The following is a 20102-nucleotide window of genomic DNA, read 5'->3' as shown; positions in this document are numbered from 1 at the left end:
CTGTAGTGATAGTAGGGAACAGGTTGAGGAGACCCTGGAGAGGTAGCAATATGCTATAGAGAGGAGAGGAATGAAGGTCAGCAGGATTAAGACAGAATATATGTGTGTGAATGAGAGGGAGGATAGAGGAGTTGTAAGGATGCAGGGAGTAGAGTTGATGAAGGTGGATGAGGTTAAATACTTGGGATCAGCAGTTCAGTGTAATGGTGAGAGTGGAAGAGAGGTGAAGAAAAGAGTACAGGCAGGGTGGAGTGGGTGGAGAAGAGTGTCAGGAGTGATTTGTGACAGATGGGCATCAGTAAGAGTGAAAGGGAAGGTCTACAAGATGGTGGTAAGCCCAGATATGTTGCAAGTGTTAGAGATGGTGCCACTTACAAAAAGACAGGCGTCAGAGATGGAGGTGGCAGAATTAAAGATGTTAAGATTTGCATTGGGTGTGATGAGGATGAACAGGATTAGGAATCGTTATATTAGAGGGTCAGCTCAGGTTGTGTGGTTTGTGGACAAAGACAGAGAGGAAAGAGTGCATTGGTTTGGACATGTGCTGAGGAGGGATGCTGGGTATATTGGGAAAAGATGCTAAAGTTGGAGCTGCCAGGTAAGAGGAAAAGAGGAAGACCTAAGATAAGGTTTATGGATGAAGTGAGAGAGGGCATCCAGGTGGTTGGTGTGACAGAGCAAGATGCAGAGGACAGGAAGAAACAGAAACAGATGATCCGCTGTGGAAACCCCTAAGGGAACAGCCGAAAGAAGAAGGAAATTAATGTGTACAGTGAATACTACCAGCAATGATACATTAATGAAAATATGCTTACAATAAATCATAGTATATAAGTATACCAAAGTAATGACCACATGTAAATAAACATTTTACATTTAAGTTAATAATTTCAATGAAATATTGATGCAGCATAAGGGAAGTGCTGCACTCCTGAGTGTGTCATCCTTCTGATGAGATGTTAAACCAAGTCCCATCTGCTTGAGTTGGTAGTAGCTGACGTGGATGTAAAAGATCCCATGGCGCCTATTGAAAAGATTAGGTGAAGTTCACTGATGCCCCTACCAAATTTCCCCTAGTAATATAAATACCACATAGGGTCTCCTCTGAAAAGAGGTCATTAGCCTACTGGGACTAACAAAATAATAAAGGCTAAATAAATAAAAACAAATAAAAAAATAAACAAATTCCAGCAGCATACCTCTCAACTAGTCTTGATTTTCAGGGATGCTTCTGATTTTGTCTTAAATTTTAGATCTGTCAAAGATGGTCTTATAGCTCTTATTATACTGAAATTTAAAAATATGATATGGACACTAGTACATTTATATTGGTTCCCTGGCATTGGAGTAGGAACTGTCAAAAACATCTACATTTTATTGCTAACTATAAAGGTACTTTAATAGTAGGAGGAGATTTTAATTGTATTATGGATAATTCTGAAACTACTAATACGAGACTTCTTTGATTGTCTTCTACTGCAAAACTCTTAAAAAATGGATCGACTTTTAAACTAATTGATACGTATAACACCAAAGAAATTAACTCATTAACATTTTCTCATCAAGATTATAGAGTTGGCATTCAAACAAGTATAGATAAAATATATGTTTCTAGGACTTATTTTCAAAAATTAACATTTTTTCAATAGTTCTGTGTCCACTATCTGATCATAATTCCCTTGTTTTGAAATTTCAAACTGACTTCAAATCATTAACTTTTACATCTAGAATTCCATCTTATATTACAAAAATGAAAGAATTCAGACCGTGGTTATTATCAGAACTCCAATTTTTTCTTGATATTAATTATACTACATAGATTAATATAGTTATGATATGGGATTCACTAAAAGCCTATATATATGGTAAAACACTTAGCTGGTTTAAAAGTAAAATTCAAGAACAGGATTCAGAACTGCAAGAATTACAATCTCAGCTTTTAGTACTTAAAACTGAAAAATGGCCAGATTACTTAGATAATAAAAAGAAAGCTGAAGAGCTCAATAAAAAATATACTGAGATTTTAACTCACAAAACTAATTTAGCACTGGAAAGGTTATAAACAAATTCTTATGCAATTTCTCCTAAACACTTACATAACTTATTCATGAGGATTAAAATGCAATCCAAAGCCACTAGCATTGTTAACATTCTGCACGAAAAGAAGGGAAAGAAGATGTCATATACAGGTGATATTCTTGATGCCTTTAAACATCATTATGCAGAACATTACAGAAATAGAAACCTTTCAACTGAGCAATTAAATCTGGGAGCAATTATTTCCAAACTGGAAAAAATCCCAGAAGATTTAAAACTAGATCTTCTAATGCCAATTTCATATAAGGAAATCATCAACAAGATAAAGGAAAGTAAACTCAATAAAGCTCCAGGAATAGATGGCATCATCATAGAAATGTACAATATTTTCCCGAATCCATAACTCATCTTCTTCATAAAACTTTACTTGAAGTTCAATCACAAGAATAATACCTCCCTCTTGGAGATATTTTTTAATTACACCAATTTTAAAAGAAAATAAAGATCCTGTCTATTGTAGTTATTATAGACCAGTATAATTACTAAATAATGATTATAAGATATTTATGTCAATTATAGAAAATAGAATGAAAATTTCCATATCTAAAATAATCAACAATGATCAAACTGGATTTCTATATAACAGACATACACATGACAATATTAAAAGGATACTGACTCTTGTAGAGTTTTTAAATAGGGACAATCATGAAGCATTAGCAGTTGAATTGGATATAGAAAAAGCCTTTGATTTTCTAAGATGGGACTATTTATCTAAAGTTTTAGTTTTATTTGACTTTCCCCCATCTTTCTCTTCACTCATAATGAATATTTACAGAACTAATTTAGCTTATGTTAAACTAGAACCTTTCACTTCGGAATCTATTTGTCTTTCGAAAGGCACCAAACAGGGATGTCCTTTGTCACCCATCTTGTTTGCATTAGCTATAGAAATACTGGCTATTCTAATACACATTAATCCAAAGATAAAAAGGTATAGATGTATATAATCAGTATAATTTGAAAATAATGCTGTTTGCTGATGATGTGCTTTTCACAATACCTAACTCTAAAAAAGTAATAGAAGAATTAGATTTATTAATCAGGAAATTCTATATGATTTCGGGATTTCACTTTTATAAATCAAAATCAAAATCGTTGCCATTGAACAAAAAGAAAGAAATCCAAGCAAATAAAAACAGTATTATTGGGAAACAAGTTACCACATTAAATTACTTAGGAGTTGTACTATGTAAAGATATGCAAGAGATAATAACTGTTAATTACAACAATATAATTAATACAATTAATAATTCTGTAAATAAATGGAATAAAATATTTTTGACCTTTAAGGACAAACTACAGTTAATAAAAATGGTCTTGCTCCCTAAGATACTATATGTAGTTCAAGCTATTATGTTGCTTCCTGAGAAACAGTTCCTTAAGGAAATAAACTCACTTCTATTAAAATGAGCAAGGAGGTCTAAACTTTCCAGATATTGAATCTTACATAAAAGCTTCTATATTTAAAACTATTATAGATTGGATAAATCCCAATTATTCCTCTAATTGGAAATTATTACATTCTGTTATATTAATAAATGATAATACATTTTCAAAAAACTTTGTGGCAACAGATAAAGCTAATAAACTATGGTATTTACTAGATATTAATATGCTATACAATATACTAAAAAAATAACTGTCTAAGCTACTACATTGAATTTGATTAATCATCTATTTAATGTTTTTAGAAAGTTTGTTAAAGTCAATATGGATATAACACTTTGGTTTTATCTACTAATTCCCTTTAGCATTACAAAGAACTTTACTGGTAGAGTACATAGGGAAGCCCTTACAAATTGGGAACAAAGGATTTTTTTCTGTTGGCAACAATGTATTAGAGAATTAAAGGTACTGGATATTCAATATATAAAGACATTTTATGATATACCATCTCAAGACTGGTTAATACTACAGAGCATTTTAACATACTCCCAGGAAATGTGTAGAGTAAACAATAATTCTTCCTATCAGAAATATTCATAAATTCATAAACAGACTGTTTGGAATCATTTACAATAATCTTAATATGAGGAATGCCTTTTCAAACCTCTACAGGGAGATGCTAACCTTTAAAACAACACATACACCAACATATTGGCAATATATTACCAAAGGTTATTTGATATCTTTATCATCAGAAAACAAATCAAATCTTTTACTTTCTGTTAAGCTCACATCCAATTCACAATACTGGAGAATTTTCAAATGGAAATTTTTACCCAGAGCTTTTTTAATGCATGATAAAATTGTAAAGATCAGTTCATCCAGAAATGGGCCCTGTTGAAGATGTCAGGAAACATTATAAGCTGATTGGTATCACATCTTTTATGATTGTACTTTTGGATCAATATTAATAATTTATTGCAAGCTTTATTTACAGAATCCTTTGTTTTATCTAAAGCTTTAATATTATTAAATATAAATGATGGTTCCCAATTGAATTAAATAAATTTGTACTTGCTCTGGACAATATTAGTAACTGCCAGAAAATGCATAACAAGATGATGGAACTACAAAACAACGCCTAATATGAAAGACTTCATAACTATACTGAAGAAAACAGCTGTCCTCCCCGCGGTTGGGTAGCATTGGAAAGACATACGTGCGTAAATGGGCGTGCCTTCGTAGAAGGTTGGGCGTCGAACTGGCACCTCGGCGTTTCGTAAAAAAAATCTACTGTCAATCATTAGCGGACCAGAGTTCCGCTGCGACGACCCCTTAACGGGAAAAAGCCGAAAGACAAATAACAACATATAGACCCCTAAGAGCTACCTGTGGACCCTTCCCACTCCTGCCCTTCTGCTCCACTGCACTTCCCCATCCCACAATAATGTTTGTGCTCACATAGATGTAAATATGGACCACCTGTTTCAAATCTTCCATATAATATAGTGCACATTGCTCTGTGTCTTTAAAGGGTAAAAATTGTTTTGTTGCTCCCTAGCAAATACTTCATCTATGCTATTATACATAAGTGTAGCGGGACACAGGAAGACATGAATCAGAACAGTCTTCCAGAAACTGTAGTTAAGCATAATCACCAAAATGATCACAGTCAAATAAAAAATCGAATTTATTTCTAAGTTCCAGCAAAACAGTACAGATTTTCGAGACTCATAATCAATACGACCGAGCACTACGCTTGCCATTTCAGGTCAATTTTGTTTAGCAGGGCTGAATAAACAAGACCATTAGCTGCATTCGCACCCCAGTGAAGAAATGCTCTAGAAATAGACTTTTAATACAGAACAGTATTGCACGCGCAGCACTTCGACATGCACACTTTTATCAGACATGCATACTTTTCATTACTTTTACTTATTTCAGTAGTATGCAGTTGCAACTGTAAAAGAAAAATAGTGTCCTTAAGTACAACTGAATTATCCCAATGAACTATAGCCCATATGATAAAATACAATAATAATTTCCCCCTCAGACACCATATATTCTGAGAAAATGCTGCAACGGTTAAGTGAGATAGCAGAAGAAATAATCCTGCTTGTAAAGTGTGCCATTCACTGACTCTAGTCGAAACGTTATTTTAGTGACAAAACAAATCTTCTGCTCATGTCCTCTCTAACCCTCCACAACAAGAAACACACACATTCACAAACAACAATTCTGCAGTCAGACAAGTATGCTGTTATTCTACAAAATGATGAAAGGGTATGTCTTTTTTCTATAATGTTTCCGTTTCAAATAACCAGGGTCCATGGCGACCCCTATGCACTGTAGCGTTCTCAGACCACGCCTGTGGGACAGCCAGGGAGCCAGTGCTTCCCGAAATGTGGAAACACGCACAGTAGCCAAAATACCTGCCACGTCACATGAAATATAAAATGCTGCTAAACTTAAAATCTGTGAACATTTTGTTTACAAACCGACATGCTTAATAATGCCGAATATTACAGTTTATTAATACCTCACTGTAGAATGGCATCTTTTGTCAGTGAGATGGATTAAAAGTATTTTACAACAGCTATTATCACTCAGGATAACACACTGATGTATAAAATGCACCACTATGAGAAGTATTGGGGGGTGATGAAAACACTAAGCAATTCAGTCAGTGCTGTTCTCAAGGCAGCATTATTTAAGTACACGACCGTACTCAGAGCGACCAAAGTGCTAAATTACAGATACAAGTTCAATGGGGGGGGGGGGGGGGGGTATTGGATTAAATTAAGGGAGTTATAGCAGTGGGGTCATACAAGAGCGACGTTGGTAATTAAGTTATCGGAAATAAACTTTAGGGTATCTCCACATATGAGACATATTTCAGGGTTAAGAGTAGACTCAATAACACGTTAACGAGTAGGACATCACTCAGTCCAGTTACCTTTTCCACTGAGATAGTTTCCACTTAGTAACTCATTAAACAGTAAGAAAAAGAAGCCTGCTCTGTTAGCGTACACATTGACAACAACACTCTGACGAAGTAGAGGCTGAATTTAAATACCCCAGCAGACGAGGGCGGCCCAGCAGAGGCTGGGTGGGACTTTTGGCGGGTGGACCGCAGGCGGTACTGGCACTTGGAGCGCGCTGACTAACGGAGACTTTCCGTCTGCTACCGGTCTATACTCCAGGCACGAGCTGACGCGGTTGTGAGCTCCTTCAGTATCCGTCTGTTGCTCCCTCATGGATTTTTACGGACTACTCACGGTACTCACATTGGCTGTCATCCTACCTTCAGGTAAGCCAGTCTGTGAGTGCTACTTGATAAAGTTAGTCGCTAAAGTGTCATTGTCAGTTATCTCACAAACTTAAGACGTGCTGGGAAGTACTAAAGGTACAAACTGAGGTTTATTACTAACTAGTTAGCCTCAACCGATTTTAAGCTGTCCTTGAATCTAAAAACTGAACGGTGAAGTGCACAGCACTGCTCCTGGACTTTAGATTACTAGTCAGGATAAAGTTTCAAGAAAGCCCAATAAAATTGTCAGACGTGACTGATCAAAAGTGTCCAGATTTTCACAGAATGTTCAGATTTTTGGCCCAATATATGGTCTGCTCCTAAAAAAAAATGTGATTTTCTGGCAAATCACTGGGATGATCTCTGGAGTGAAGTCACTAAATAATGACTTACATTTGAGTTTCAGACTTTAAAACCTTCAGAAAATGTATGTTAAAACAAACCATGTTACTTTAGCTACTTTCTAAGTTTATATGAGCAATCTTTAAAATATGTTCCTATCTTAGGACCTTTGTCCCCCTGTTTTGTTGTGCTTTGTCCAGATTTCTTGCACTGAGGTTGAGAGGTATGCTAATATTGCATCTGTGTTTGCCTGTTGATATTAACTACTTGGTTAGGGTCATTAGATTACTAATCGACCGTATAAGAAGAAGTTAAACACAGGCATATTTTTCCCAGCAGTTTTTGTTTACTTGTAGGCTAGACAAGCTGATAGACTAAGTATGTCTGGCATACGATTTATATTATGGAATAGTAGACATTTTTACAACAATAATAATTAATGTCATGTTAAAATGTGTTTATAAAGATGCAGTGTATAATTAAATCGTTTCAAAGTAGAGTTAGAAACTTATAAATGTGAAGGGAAGGATATTGGAGAGTCAAAGTGGATGTCTGAATTGAAATGCATCTTTTCAGAAGTTCTCCTTCACTTCTGATGACTGGTATAGGGTGCTGCTTAATGTAAACATAAAATATAAAAAGAAAATTAGTTTGTAAAGCACAACTTTTACAGTTTTATGTTTTACTTTGTGAAGAACATATGACATTTGTGGTTTAAAGATGGTCTGTACAGGTTATAGAAAACAGAAAGTGCAAAAAGAAATTATATATATATATATATATGTATATATATATATATATATATATATATATATATATATATATATATATATATATATATATATATATATATATATATATATATGTATATATATATATATATATATATATATATATATATATATATTATATATATGTATATATATATATATTTTATCGGGTGAGCAGTGCATAACATTTCGTTTTCCATTCTGGCTCTCGGCTGAGATACTTTCTGCTGAATAAGCATGTACTTTCTATGTCCATTTAGATTTTTATTGAGGTGCCTGGTTTGCTCCCAGATGTTAAAGACTTACCAGAAGATGAAAATGTGACCCCCTGAATTGATTACTGGTGTGTGTGTGTGTGTATGTGTGTGTGTGTGTGTGTGTGTGTGTGTGTGTGAAGGATTTGTGACCTATTCAAAGCTTTTCTCTGCTCTGTGCCCATTGCTTGCAAGCATATCTCCACATATATGTGTGCACATGTAACCTTGTGTTTCTTCCGATCTTTGAGTGCATTCCAGATACACACACACACACACACACACACACACACACACACACACACACACACACACACACACACACACACACAACCACTGTACACACACTACACATATTTACCCACACTTTGTAGTCATCACAGAGTGCAGAAAAATAATCTCAGCTCAACTGTGTTGCATTCCTGGCACTGCACCTGCACATAGTTTATTGTAAATGTCTCAAATACACAGCAGAAGTTAATGCTGGGTGATGTTTTAAATACATAATTTGCGCTTTTTCAAAAAATCATGCCATTTGCAGGACTACATGGTTTCAAAATATAAATTAGAGCCCATTCTATTTCTCAAGCACCTCTTTGCCGTGCAGTTCTAAAGCACATTTTGGGTTCTGTTAAGATAGGAAATCACATGAAGCAATATGCCAGTACATCTGCAAATAATCTGAGTAGACTAGCACTATGCTGCTCTGACAAAATAACTGGAAGGCATTTCAGGAAAATGAAAAAAGCATACAATGTCAGGGTGTGCAGAAAACTTCCAGTTTGTGTCTTTCTTCAATCATGTGTTAACCATTCAGTGGTATTTTACAGCACATTCTTTTTGAGTAGTAACAGTTTCAGCAGTTCTGTCACCATTCTATAAATGTAATAATGGAGAATGCCACATAAGAAAGGAAGAAAAATGTTCTATATTTGTTAAATATATTGGTACATATGAAAAATAAAATAAAATTGATGTTGTGGTATGCTGCTTCATTAAGCTGCTTATTTAAACGTTTTACCAGAAACGTAGTGTGTCATCAGCTATCAGTTTGCAGATTGCTTTGAAAGCAGGAAAGATAAATAATGCATTATAAAATGCACACATACACATCTCAGTTCTTCCTGTTTGAAATCATCAACAGAATTTAGATACTGAAACCAGAAGAAGAAAAAAAATTATACCAAGTAGGACCAAGATGTGATATTAACAGTTAGCAAACTGGCGCAAGAGAACCTGAATATTTTAAAAGTCAGTGAGGTAAAACTGCCCAAGCAGTGCAACAAAGGAGGGTCTGCTGAATCAAGTAGTGTATGCAGAAGGGTATAATAACAATACATGGATGGCTGGATGACACTACTGTGTAAAGTTGAGGAAGATGCCTACACGAAGCATCGGTTCAGTAAATTACTGGGCAGAAAGTATTAAGTTTAGGCAAGCTGTCAGAAAGGGAAACCAAGTGCTATTAGTTCTCTTCTTAGACAGGTGGCATTGTTTTAACAGCAAAGCAAAACAAATAAAGATGAACTAATGGATAAAGTGAAAAGTAGTAGTAAAAAAGCTCCAAAGTAGAGATAAAACAAAGCTCTCTTCACAGTGCAAAATAATGTATTCAACAACAAAGCTTTCAGGCGTAAAAGTCCTTCCTCAGTGTTTTATCAGCCACACATTTCAGAACTGTAACAGGGCAGGCAGAAACAAAAGCAGTTGTATACTGCTTGATAAAACAATTAAGCATGTGAAAGAAATAAGATACAGACAAGAGGATGCTCAGCCTACATAAATCATGTGATATGGTATGTCTAACTACATTTTTTATTCTTTTATTTTTATAATAATACCTTCGAAAAAAGCATGTTTTTATTTATTTATGTATTTTGTGGTTTGCATTTATATACTTCTTTAAACCTTCACACTCTCATTATAGCATATACAAATTAATTTACAACTTACTAGGCCATTTTATATGGTTAAATGATAGTGAAACCTGGGTTGAGATGCCTAAGAAAGCTAACTTGTCTGTGTGCCATATTTTGAAATGTGCTTGCTCACTTGTTATTTATTGTGAAATGATTTAAGATACCATTAATAATTCTGGCCAGTCCAACATATTAATTTTGCTGTCAGAACTGGAAACAAATAAACATACTCTATGCAAGCTCACTATGTACTCAGGTATGTAACATTGTCAAGCACTACAAATCCTCTTTCCCCAGTACAGGCATAGGTGCATAAAGGTCTTGTATGCAGTGCCACAAGAAGGGTGAGGCAAACAGGACAAATAACCAAGGTGCTCACCACCTGTAGGAGCTGCTGAGCATTTTAAAAATGACTATTTATAAATTATCATTAAGTGGTCATGATCAGTAAAAGACAGCTTGTATCCCTTTGATCTGTCAAAATGTTCTGTTAACTGTTAATATTTTAAATAATAGACTAACACGACAGACTGATTGCATGGTGTCTACAACAAATTTTTGTTTTAAGTGACAGTTCATAAGCTGCCATGACGCTTAGAGGTAATATGAGGGGTGCTAAAAGGATATGTTGCCCAGAGAGCTAAATTGCCTTATTCCAGCTTTGCTGGTATGTAAGGTAGTTGGGTGGTAGTTAGTGCAGAGGATTAAAACTCTGAACTGTTAATAATCTATTTCCTGTATCCAAGGCTTCATATTTGATGCTCTCCACCTTCTTGTCTCTATTCTTTGACACTGAACAGACAGTGCTCCTGGGTTTGATACTCTCAACCTTCTCTTCTCTATTCTTTGACACTGAACAGACAATGCTCCTGGGTTGCCCCTGGAAAGAGACAGTGGCCTTACCTAATTAACAATGTAACTTTAGCTATTATGTGATTCATTGAATTTCTTATACTGCAGTTTTAGGGAACACATTTTTTATTAAGTGGCAAAGCTCGATGTCATACAATTTAGTTCTCTCTCTCTCTTTTAACATACTTTATGTATCATAAACTAGACAGTTAATTTTCCATTTATATTCTTCCTCTTTTTTTTATTATTTTTCTTTTACTTTGAATCACTGGTTCCTATTAAGTCTGTTAGAGTGCTTTAATAAGGAAATTTGTTTGTTGAATAGGGCTTGAAATAGTTTCCATTGTTCTTATGAACAGGTTGTCTCTCTAGTGGTTTTATGCTGTACTTGAGAGACAATTTTTAACTTTTCTATTATATCAGTTAGTTTTACATTACAATTTTAGTAGTCTGATGAAGGCTAGCCTGAGATTTGTTAGTTTTATAATATAGTTATGTTTCTAAGTTAGTTAGCAAAAAAATAGAACTCTCCTCCCCCCTCGCTAAGAATCTATAAAAACTTTGAAAACTTCAAATTCCAGCTCCATTCCCATCTCGCCCACAATTGGAAATGTAATTGCTCTCTACCCCCATAATCCTACTAAACTCACTCCTACTTGTACTTCACTAAGTACTTCTACTCCATGCTGTTCTTTCCCAACATCTTCCCCTCACCAATTCTAACATAATTTCTAAACCTTTACTGTACATAATGTAAATACTATGCATAATTTTCTTTTCTCTACTCTCCCTCCCTTTATACTTCTTCCCTCTAAATCTATATAAAATTGACTAACAAAAGACACTAACTATCTAAATAACGTGTCCAATACTTTTCTACTAAACATTAGCCTGTTTCTCCTCTGTATATCTTCCTATCTCTTATCACACCTGAATTTTTTTCCAATAAACAATTGTCTCCTTGTCTACTACTCAGCTGCCTCTCTCTCCTTTCTCCTCATTTTGTGTATATATTTCCTACTATCTTTTCACTTTCCAATAGCTATCCTACTTACCATGCATGTATATCATGAACTATCCTCTAGTTTTCTATCTTTTTCTTAATGCACTGTATTTTTGCTACATCTCACTGTATAATTTTACATTTGTTTAAAATATTGTATGTATATCATGAACTATCCTCGGGTTTTCTATCTTTTTTTAATGCACTGAATTTTTGCTATATCTCACTGTAACATTTTACATTTGTTTAAAATATTATATAATGCTATGTTTTATTTTTAATTTTTTTATTTTATGTTTTTAATTTCGGAGCTTTTCTCTCCGGGTCTCCACTGAAAACAGGCTCCTTCAGCCCAGTGGACCATCCCGGTTATCAAACTGGAAATAAATAAATAAATAAATAGTTTAAACTTATTCAGTGTACTTATTTTGAATAAGGTGTTAGTTCCTGGTAATACACTTTTCCTGTTGGCTAAATGGATTTTTTTAATTTTTAGCACTTTGTTTCTTTTTTCAATTTTCATTTCTATGAGTCTGATATTATGTAAGTGTAATGTCTTTTGTCTGGTTTGCGAATTTTTTGTTTGTGCAGTGTGTAAATTTCTTTGATTAACTGTGAATAGGCCTGAGTTAGGATGACTGTTATAAGGATGCTTGATGACAAACATGAAGTGGTGATAAATGCACATTTTGGCTGATACATTTTCACTGTACACCATTATCAATACATAGAACATACACTTCTAGGATGTATACATATTTATATACAGACACATATGTGTTCATTCACGGGTATATAGATGTAAATGTGTGTGAATATTTGCATGTAGATGCACACATGCAAATGCGCATATATCTATGTATGTATGCATATATATATATATATATATATATATATATATATATATATATATATGTATATATGTGTGTATGTTTGAAGCCCAGAAGATCAACTTTCACAAACTGGAAATCACAATCAAGAAACTGCTGAACCTCAAATGCTGGATGTTTACTAGGGTAAGTAAACACTTGGCCAAAAGGAAATGAAACTCACGCCAAGGTAAGTAAAACCCACCTAAGTGGGGGGGGGCTGCACCCCCACACCCCCCTAATTATATATACTAACTCCAGGATTGCACTACAGTGGAGAAAAGGACATGTTGGGCAAGAGTTTACTTACCCTAGTAAAAATCTGATGTTCAAGGTTCTACAGTTTCAGGATTGTAAAAATTGATCTTCTGGGCATCGGGATTTTGAAGTAGACCCATGTGTGTGTGTGTGTGTGTGTGTGTGTGTGTGTGTGTGTGTGTGTGTGTGTATATATATATATATATATATATATATATATATATATATATATATATATATATATATATATGTATAAAACTCTATATGCTACATGGGAGTAATCGATTGAAATTTAAACTGACCACTGATTTGTTGATACACTTTGGTTGACAAAAAAGATGATTGACAGTTATATGAGAGTGCACATTTCCTAGAGTTGGGGAATATTCCCTTTCTTCAGGGATTATACAATCCTGGAGTTGGAAGAAATAAATAAATAACAAGCATAGGGTGTGGGGGGGGGGTGCATGAGATTTTTTTAAAACGTGCATGGTCTGAGGAATAAACTTGGATCCTGCACAGATGGTCAACAGTTATGCAAGATCGTACAATCCTTAGGGTTGGGGAATCTGCTCTTTTCCTGTGGATTGTGTGGTCTTGGAGTTAGAATAAATAATTAGTAGTAGGTGTGGGAGGGGTGCAGGGCATTGCAGCTGCAAAAATATTGTTTTAAAATGTGCATGGTTCATAGGTTAGTACTAGACTAATTGCCCTTATGGGCCATTTTAAGCCTAACCAGTTATCCCACCTGAGAATCAAACACTGCATCTTGTGCCTGTAAGGTAAACACCTCAACCAATAGCCAACACCTGACCCCGTACCAACCTCCCGATGAGTGACCTTGGAGCATACAAAAATGTATGTCAACATTTGTCGATATTAATGTGTGGATGTTAGTGACATTAACTTTTCATCAATTTGATATACAGACACATAAACTATCTATCTATATATGTAGTTTACCTTCAAAATTCAAAATGTGGAAATACAGTTCGACAAAAAAGGGCTGGTTGAACATGTGTTTTACCAACACCCATAATGTCGAACTGAAATTATACAATGACCCCCCATTAATATTCAGAAACATGCATGCTGATTGGCCAATGTGCACTTTGTAAATCCAAGTTATAGTAATGGAAAAAGGTCCGGTCACCCAGACTTTTTCCATTACTATAACTCTTACAGCAACACTGTCTCGCTATGTTAAATGAATTTAACATAGCGAGACAGCTTTATAAAAAGCAATGGAGATTCTCAGTTGCTTTTTTTAAAGCTGTCTCGCTCTGTTAAACCCATTTAACATAGTGAAACAGTCTGTAAAAAACAACGGAAATCTTGCTTTCTCCGTTGCTTTTTTCAAAACTGTCTCGCTATATTAAATGGGTTTAACATAGCGAGACAGCTTTAAAATAAGCAACGAGGATTCTGCATTGCTTTTTTTTAAATCTGTCTCACTATGTTAAACCCATTTAACATAGCGAAACAGTTTGTAAAAAGCAACGGAGATCTTGCTTTCTCCGTTGCTTTTGCCCACAGCTCTGATGTACTGTGTAGGCATATGCATGCACAGTACATCAGAACTGCCACAGAATACCAGACAGCTGCGGAAGGGCAGCAAGGAGGCATTATACAATGCCATTATTTAAGAAAAGTAATTATTTTTTTTCTTAAATAATGTCATTGTATAATAGCAATAACCCACTTTTGGTGGTAATGCTGGATTTACCCACGGTTGGCTTTGTTTGCCACCGGGCTTCGCCCTCGTGACCAAACCACACCAACCGTGGGTAAATCCAGCATTACCCACACCCAGGCGTAGGTTATTGCTATAATATTTGATTTCATATTAATGAAAGTGAGTACATGTTCATTAATATGAAGTTGATGTTTTGAATTGAGATCGCAGTGCAATGCAGATTGGGAAATGTTCCCTTTTTCTCACTGTAGTGCGATCTCAGAGATGGTGTATATATAATATGCAGGGGGGTGCAGGAGGGCTTGCCTCCTTTTGAAAAGTAATGGTGACACAGGAACTTCCTCTGTTTGAATGTCATTTGCTGTGGTTACCATTTCTGACAGTTTTGGTAATTTGGTATTACCAAAGTAGGAAAAACAAGTTGGTAATTTTGTTGAAAATTGTTTTCATTTTCAACATTTTGATAATAAACATATATATATATATATATATATATATATATATATATATATATATATATATATATATATATATATATATATATATATGTGTATCCATATATCTATATATCTATATATATATATATATATATATATATATGTATATGTATGTATATATATATATATATATATATATATATATATATATATATATATATATATATATATATATATATATATATATACTGGTTCCAGACTCTACCAGACATCAATTTGTTCAGCTGTATGTTCGGTTGTATTTCTGTGTAAAATTCATTTTTTTCTCAAATGGAGTAAACTTGAAGTTTTTTTTTTACCAGTAAGTGGGATGGTGAGGGAGTGTGTGCAACTTTGTGTGGTACGGTTAAAGTAAAGGTTATTAAGGGGGTAGAGTTTTTAGTGCCTCCGTGTATCATTGTTGATTAGGGTTAGAACAAACATTAGGTAAGGAAACAAATTTAGTGGTGTGTGTGTGTGTGTGTGTGTGTGTGTGTGTGTGTGTGTGTGTGTGTGTTTGTGTGAATTTCTTCTGCAGTGGTACTGTTAGGGGAAAAGGGATTTTATAAATTAATGTGTAAGGTTAGGATTAGAGACAGGCACAAGTGCAGGGATAGCATATATGAGTAAGCTAAGGCAAGAGGGCAAAGTGACTGGCAGATACCAGTTGATAAGTAGTAGAGAACTGGCCATAGGGCTATTCTACTGCATGTGGGGTATACATTGCAGCATTGCTCCTCAAGATAGATTTGAGGGGTAGAAAAATAAACCTGTCTTGCTCCTGAGGTGAGGAGTGCCAGATCTACTTCTTCTTCTTCTTTTTTTTTGTCCCTCAGCTGTTAGTTGAGATTTGCCAGATCTGGGAATGGCACCCGCTGCTAAACCAAACGGGTATGGTTCAGATAAGTAGTAATTTCATATCAAAGTTGAGACCGGCAGAAATGCCATACAGGTAGCTGTGCTCTGTCATTCATATGTGAGCAACACAATACAAGTTGGCATGTCCAAGTAGTAATTTTTGAATCAAGAGAGTTGCTTTATCAATCTTTCCTAAGAACTGAATATGTGAACACACAGGCTGCTGCATCTCTAAATAAAGCTGTACATGTAGTGGCTATGTTATACATACTAGAGCATCCTTCAGCTGTGTCAAGGTGCCATATAAAGTTGTATAACCATACCGTACTTGCAGCTATGCCTGTCAGATCCATGAAAGGGAAAGGTAAGGGTACATAGGAAAGTAGGCAAAAGCGAAAGGCAGCTAAACCCCACCACTTAACAGGCTACTGTAGAAACCTCAAACCAATGTAGTTGGCAAATGTCATTAAATACTGCCATCACCACCTCTTCTTGACATTGAAGTTCTATACAGTAACCCACAAATATTTGTTCCACTGACCTTGGTAAGTATTCCAGAATCAAGTGCAGTGCCTTACGTAAAAAGCAAAAAAAAAAAAAAGCACTGATATTCACCACTTACTTACTGTTCAGGACATTATCATTGCCTGACCTCTGCTTCTAATGCATGGACATCATAAGTGTTTTGGTATAACTGGTCATCATATTGTTTAGTGTACTGTTATCTTCTCCTGGGAATGCCTGTGACCCAGTGGGCAGTCCTTAAAATAGTTGCTGTACTTCATGCATCATGCAGCCACTATTTGTAGGCGCTTGCAGAAGATGCCATAGTCTCACAAATCTCCTTGAAAAATAGAAGAATATAATAGCAGCCTGTGCATCATGCTTGCAACATGATTCTGAATCATGGGTAGTGCAACATGTAGCTGCAAAGCAGCATAGCATGTACACACACAAGTCTCCAGCACAATATTCCAGTTATGAACGGTCAGTGGCAAGCTTTGGCAAAAATATGTACTTTATGTGTTAGAGGCATGGCAGCAAAATAAAGCAATTTGCAGATATTCATGTAACATGGCTTAGTTTTTCCATTTGTTATGCAAAGAAGCATAAATTTAGCATTATTATTAAGCATGTCATATTTTCTATGCTACACTAATGTAGATTTAGGATGGTATGTTGTATATCTGTGTAGCAGCATTAGAATTAACAGCATTTTTTTGGACCACAGGCAGTTCTGAGGTGGTACACAGCTAAATGCAACCATATAGCTAAACTGGAGGCTAAGCTCTCTCAACTCAGTACTGGCGTAACCAGTCAGGAGGAGAAGGAAACCACACTTACTACAATTCCAGTCTCACATAGACCTACCACGACAGCAAACCAAACACATAAACACACAAAACATACTGAGGCTCTAAATAAAAATCTGCCTAAGCAGCAGAGACCTCTAAAGCAGACACCCAAGCAACCGCTACCCCAAAACAAAACACGTGCAACACATAGCTCACAAAGCCAGTGTGCCGAACAGTCACAGCCCTTAAGGCTAAACAACACACCTGATACACTTGTAATAGGTGACTCTATCGTCAGGCACACTGACGTCCCGCTCACCAGGCTGAACAAGGAGAAGGTCACGGTGAGATGCCTGTCAGGCACTAGGATCCGCCACATAACACAAGCACTCAGGTCACTCCAAGGCAAATACAAATGTGAGTCAGTCATTGTCCATGCTGACGTAAATGACCTGAGATGTACCTCCTTGGACTACATGAAAAGAGACATAGAGGAGCTCTCTGAGCATGTAGCCCAGACTGGTACTACCCTGACCTTGAGTAGCATCTTACCCTCACCAAGAATGATGCCACAATATGAAGACAAGATGATCAATTTCAACAATTGGCTTAAGTATTGGTGTCATTCAAAGGGGATCCAATGCCTGTCAGCCTGGGATGACATGCTCGACAAGCCACGATGCTTCGCTAGGGACGGCTTGCACCTGTCACCCCTGGGCTTTTGGATATTGGAAAAGGCTCTTGCTACCCCCATAGTGCCTTTTTTAGGCAAGGCTCAAAAGACAAACCCACCATCCATAGGTATCACAAGGGATAAGAAACTAAGAGTAATGTTACTTAATGCCAGAAGTTTAAACCTGAAGATGCATGCACTCGAAACTCTCCTTAGCATGGAGAACATCGATATCTGTGCAATAACAGAAACCTGGTTCAAGGCTCCCAAGAGCACTGCAGCACTTCCAGGTTATACCTCATACCATGCTTTTCGGCCCCAAAACTTGGACCGAACCACAAAAGAAGGAGGAGTATCAATATTCGTCAAAGATACCCACACCTCCAGGTTGGTGGCACAGCACGAAGCATCAGAGACTATCCATGTGCAACTAACTGTGGGTAAAACTGCCTTCCAGTTTATAGCCTGCTACAGACCACCCTCCCAAACCCAGGAACCCCACTCGGCCTTCCTGAGAACACTGGAAAATATGAAGGTCTCTCCAAACACCATTATGTTGGGTGACTTCAACTACCCAAACATAGACTGGGAGCATTACTCTAGTTCCAACACCCTAGCCCAAAGGTTCCTGGAATTTATAAACTCAAATGCTATGGAACAACTTGTTACCACTCCCACAAGAGGGGAAAACATACTTGACCTGATCATCACCAACATGGGGACTCTATGCTCCAGACCAAAAGTGTATCCCTCACTGTTAAGATCAGACCATAAACTAATCTCACTGGATATTCACATCCTGACCCCACCCCCTGCCCAGAAAACCACAGTGAAAAACTTATCTAAAGCAAATTTCACACTCCTCAAAACCGAGGTGGAATCCTTCAAAGCCCCAGGCCTGTGGAAAATACGGCCCAGACCGCAGAATCCTTTATAAACGCATTCTATGAACACCTTCAGGAATGCATGGATCATGCAATCTCAAATAAAACCAAGACCCAAACTATACAATAGAAGGAGGAAGCTACTACATGACAGAGCAAAATCCCAAAAATGGAAAGCATCTCTGATCAGTATTAGCAAAAAACTACGGGCAATCATAAAATCATCTAAGGCCAACTTAGGGAGAAAAATTGCACAGGACACTACGGATAATCACAAGGCTTTCTTTAGTTATGTTGGGAACCTGGGTGGGAATTCCCAGATATGCTCAGAATTAGTCCAAAATGACAAAAAATACACCGAACCCACAGACATTGCCAACATCCTAGCTGACAGGTTCAGCGCAAACTTCTCCCCCCCACCAAAAGGGAAAATATCTATCCCAGCAGGGTGCTGCCCTCCTGACATCTCAGATGCTCAAGTAAGAACCGCCCTCTCAAAAGCAAAAAACACAGCATCAATGGTACCAGATGGTGTCCCGGGCTGCGTCCTACATGAACTCCAAGAAGAGCTAAACCCAAACATAAAACTACTGTTCACTCTCAGCCTTACTACAGGATATGTACCCAAAGAGTTGTGTACAGCAACAGTGGACCCTTTCCACAAAGGTGGTACCTCAATGGATCCTGGAAACTATCGCCCGATAAGCCTGACTAGCTTGGTCTGCAAAGCTATGGAAAGAATCATCATGGACCTCATAAATAAAGATATTGGGGACCTACAGACACTGGATCCTACCCAGTTCAGCTTTGTTAAGGGCAGATCCTGCCTCTTAAACCTGGTCAATTTCTTTGAAACAGTCACCAAGGCCATTGATGAGGGGAAGGTGGTCCACACAGCCTACCTAGACCTCGCAAAAGCCTTCGATACAATACCCCACTCGGGCATTATAGATAAGCTCACCAGCTTAAATATAAACCCCTATGTCACTAGATGGGTTGCAAACTGGCTCAAGGACAGAACCCACATGGTTAGAATTGCTGGAGCCATGTCAGACTCCAAATCAGTTACGTCCCACAAGGCTCAGTCCTGGGACCTGTCTTGTTCGGTATATATTTCTCGGAGGTACAGGCCAACACGGAAGGACTGTGGCTGACCA

The 20102-nt window shown here is 36.6% G+C and overlaps 1 protein-coding gene across 1 annotated transcript in view; it reads left to right on the top strand.

Moving 5' to 3' along the window:
* The first annotated feature begins 6468 nt into the window (after positions 1-6468).
* Positions 6469-20102, top strand: part of ITGA11 (integrin subunit alpha 11) — a 1670941-nt gene continuing 1657307 nt past the window's right edge. The window contains exon 1 of the mRNA XM_044077667.1: positions 6469-6796. Within this exon, the coding sequence (XP_043933602.1) occupies positions 6742-6796 (55 nt within the window). The 5' untranslated portion in view covers positions 6469-6741. The remainder of the gene's footprint in view (positions 6797-20102) is intronic.

Source organism: Protopterus annectens, chromosome 7.part0 (assembly GCF_019279795.1).
Source record: "Protopterus annectens isolate FY-2018-M chromosome 7.part0, PAN1.0, whole genome shotgun sequence".
NCBI classification, from domain to species: domain Eukaryota; kingdom Metazoa; phylum Chordata; order Ceratodontiformes; family Protopteridae; genus Protopterus; species Protopterus annectens.
This window is presented reverse-complemented; position numbering and strand designations above follow the sequence as displayed.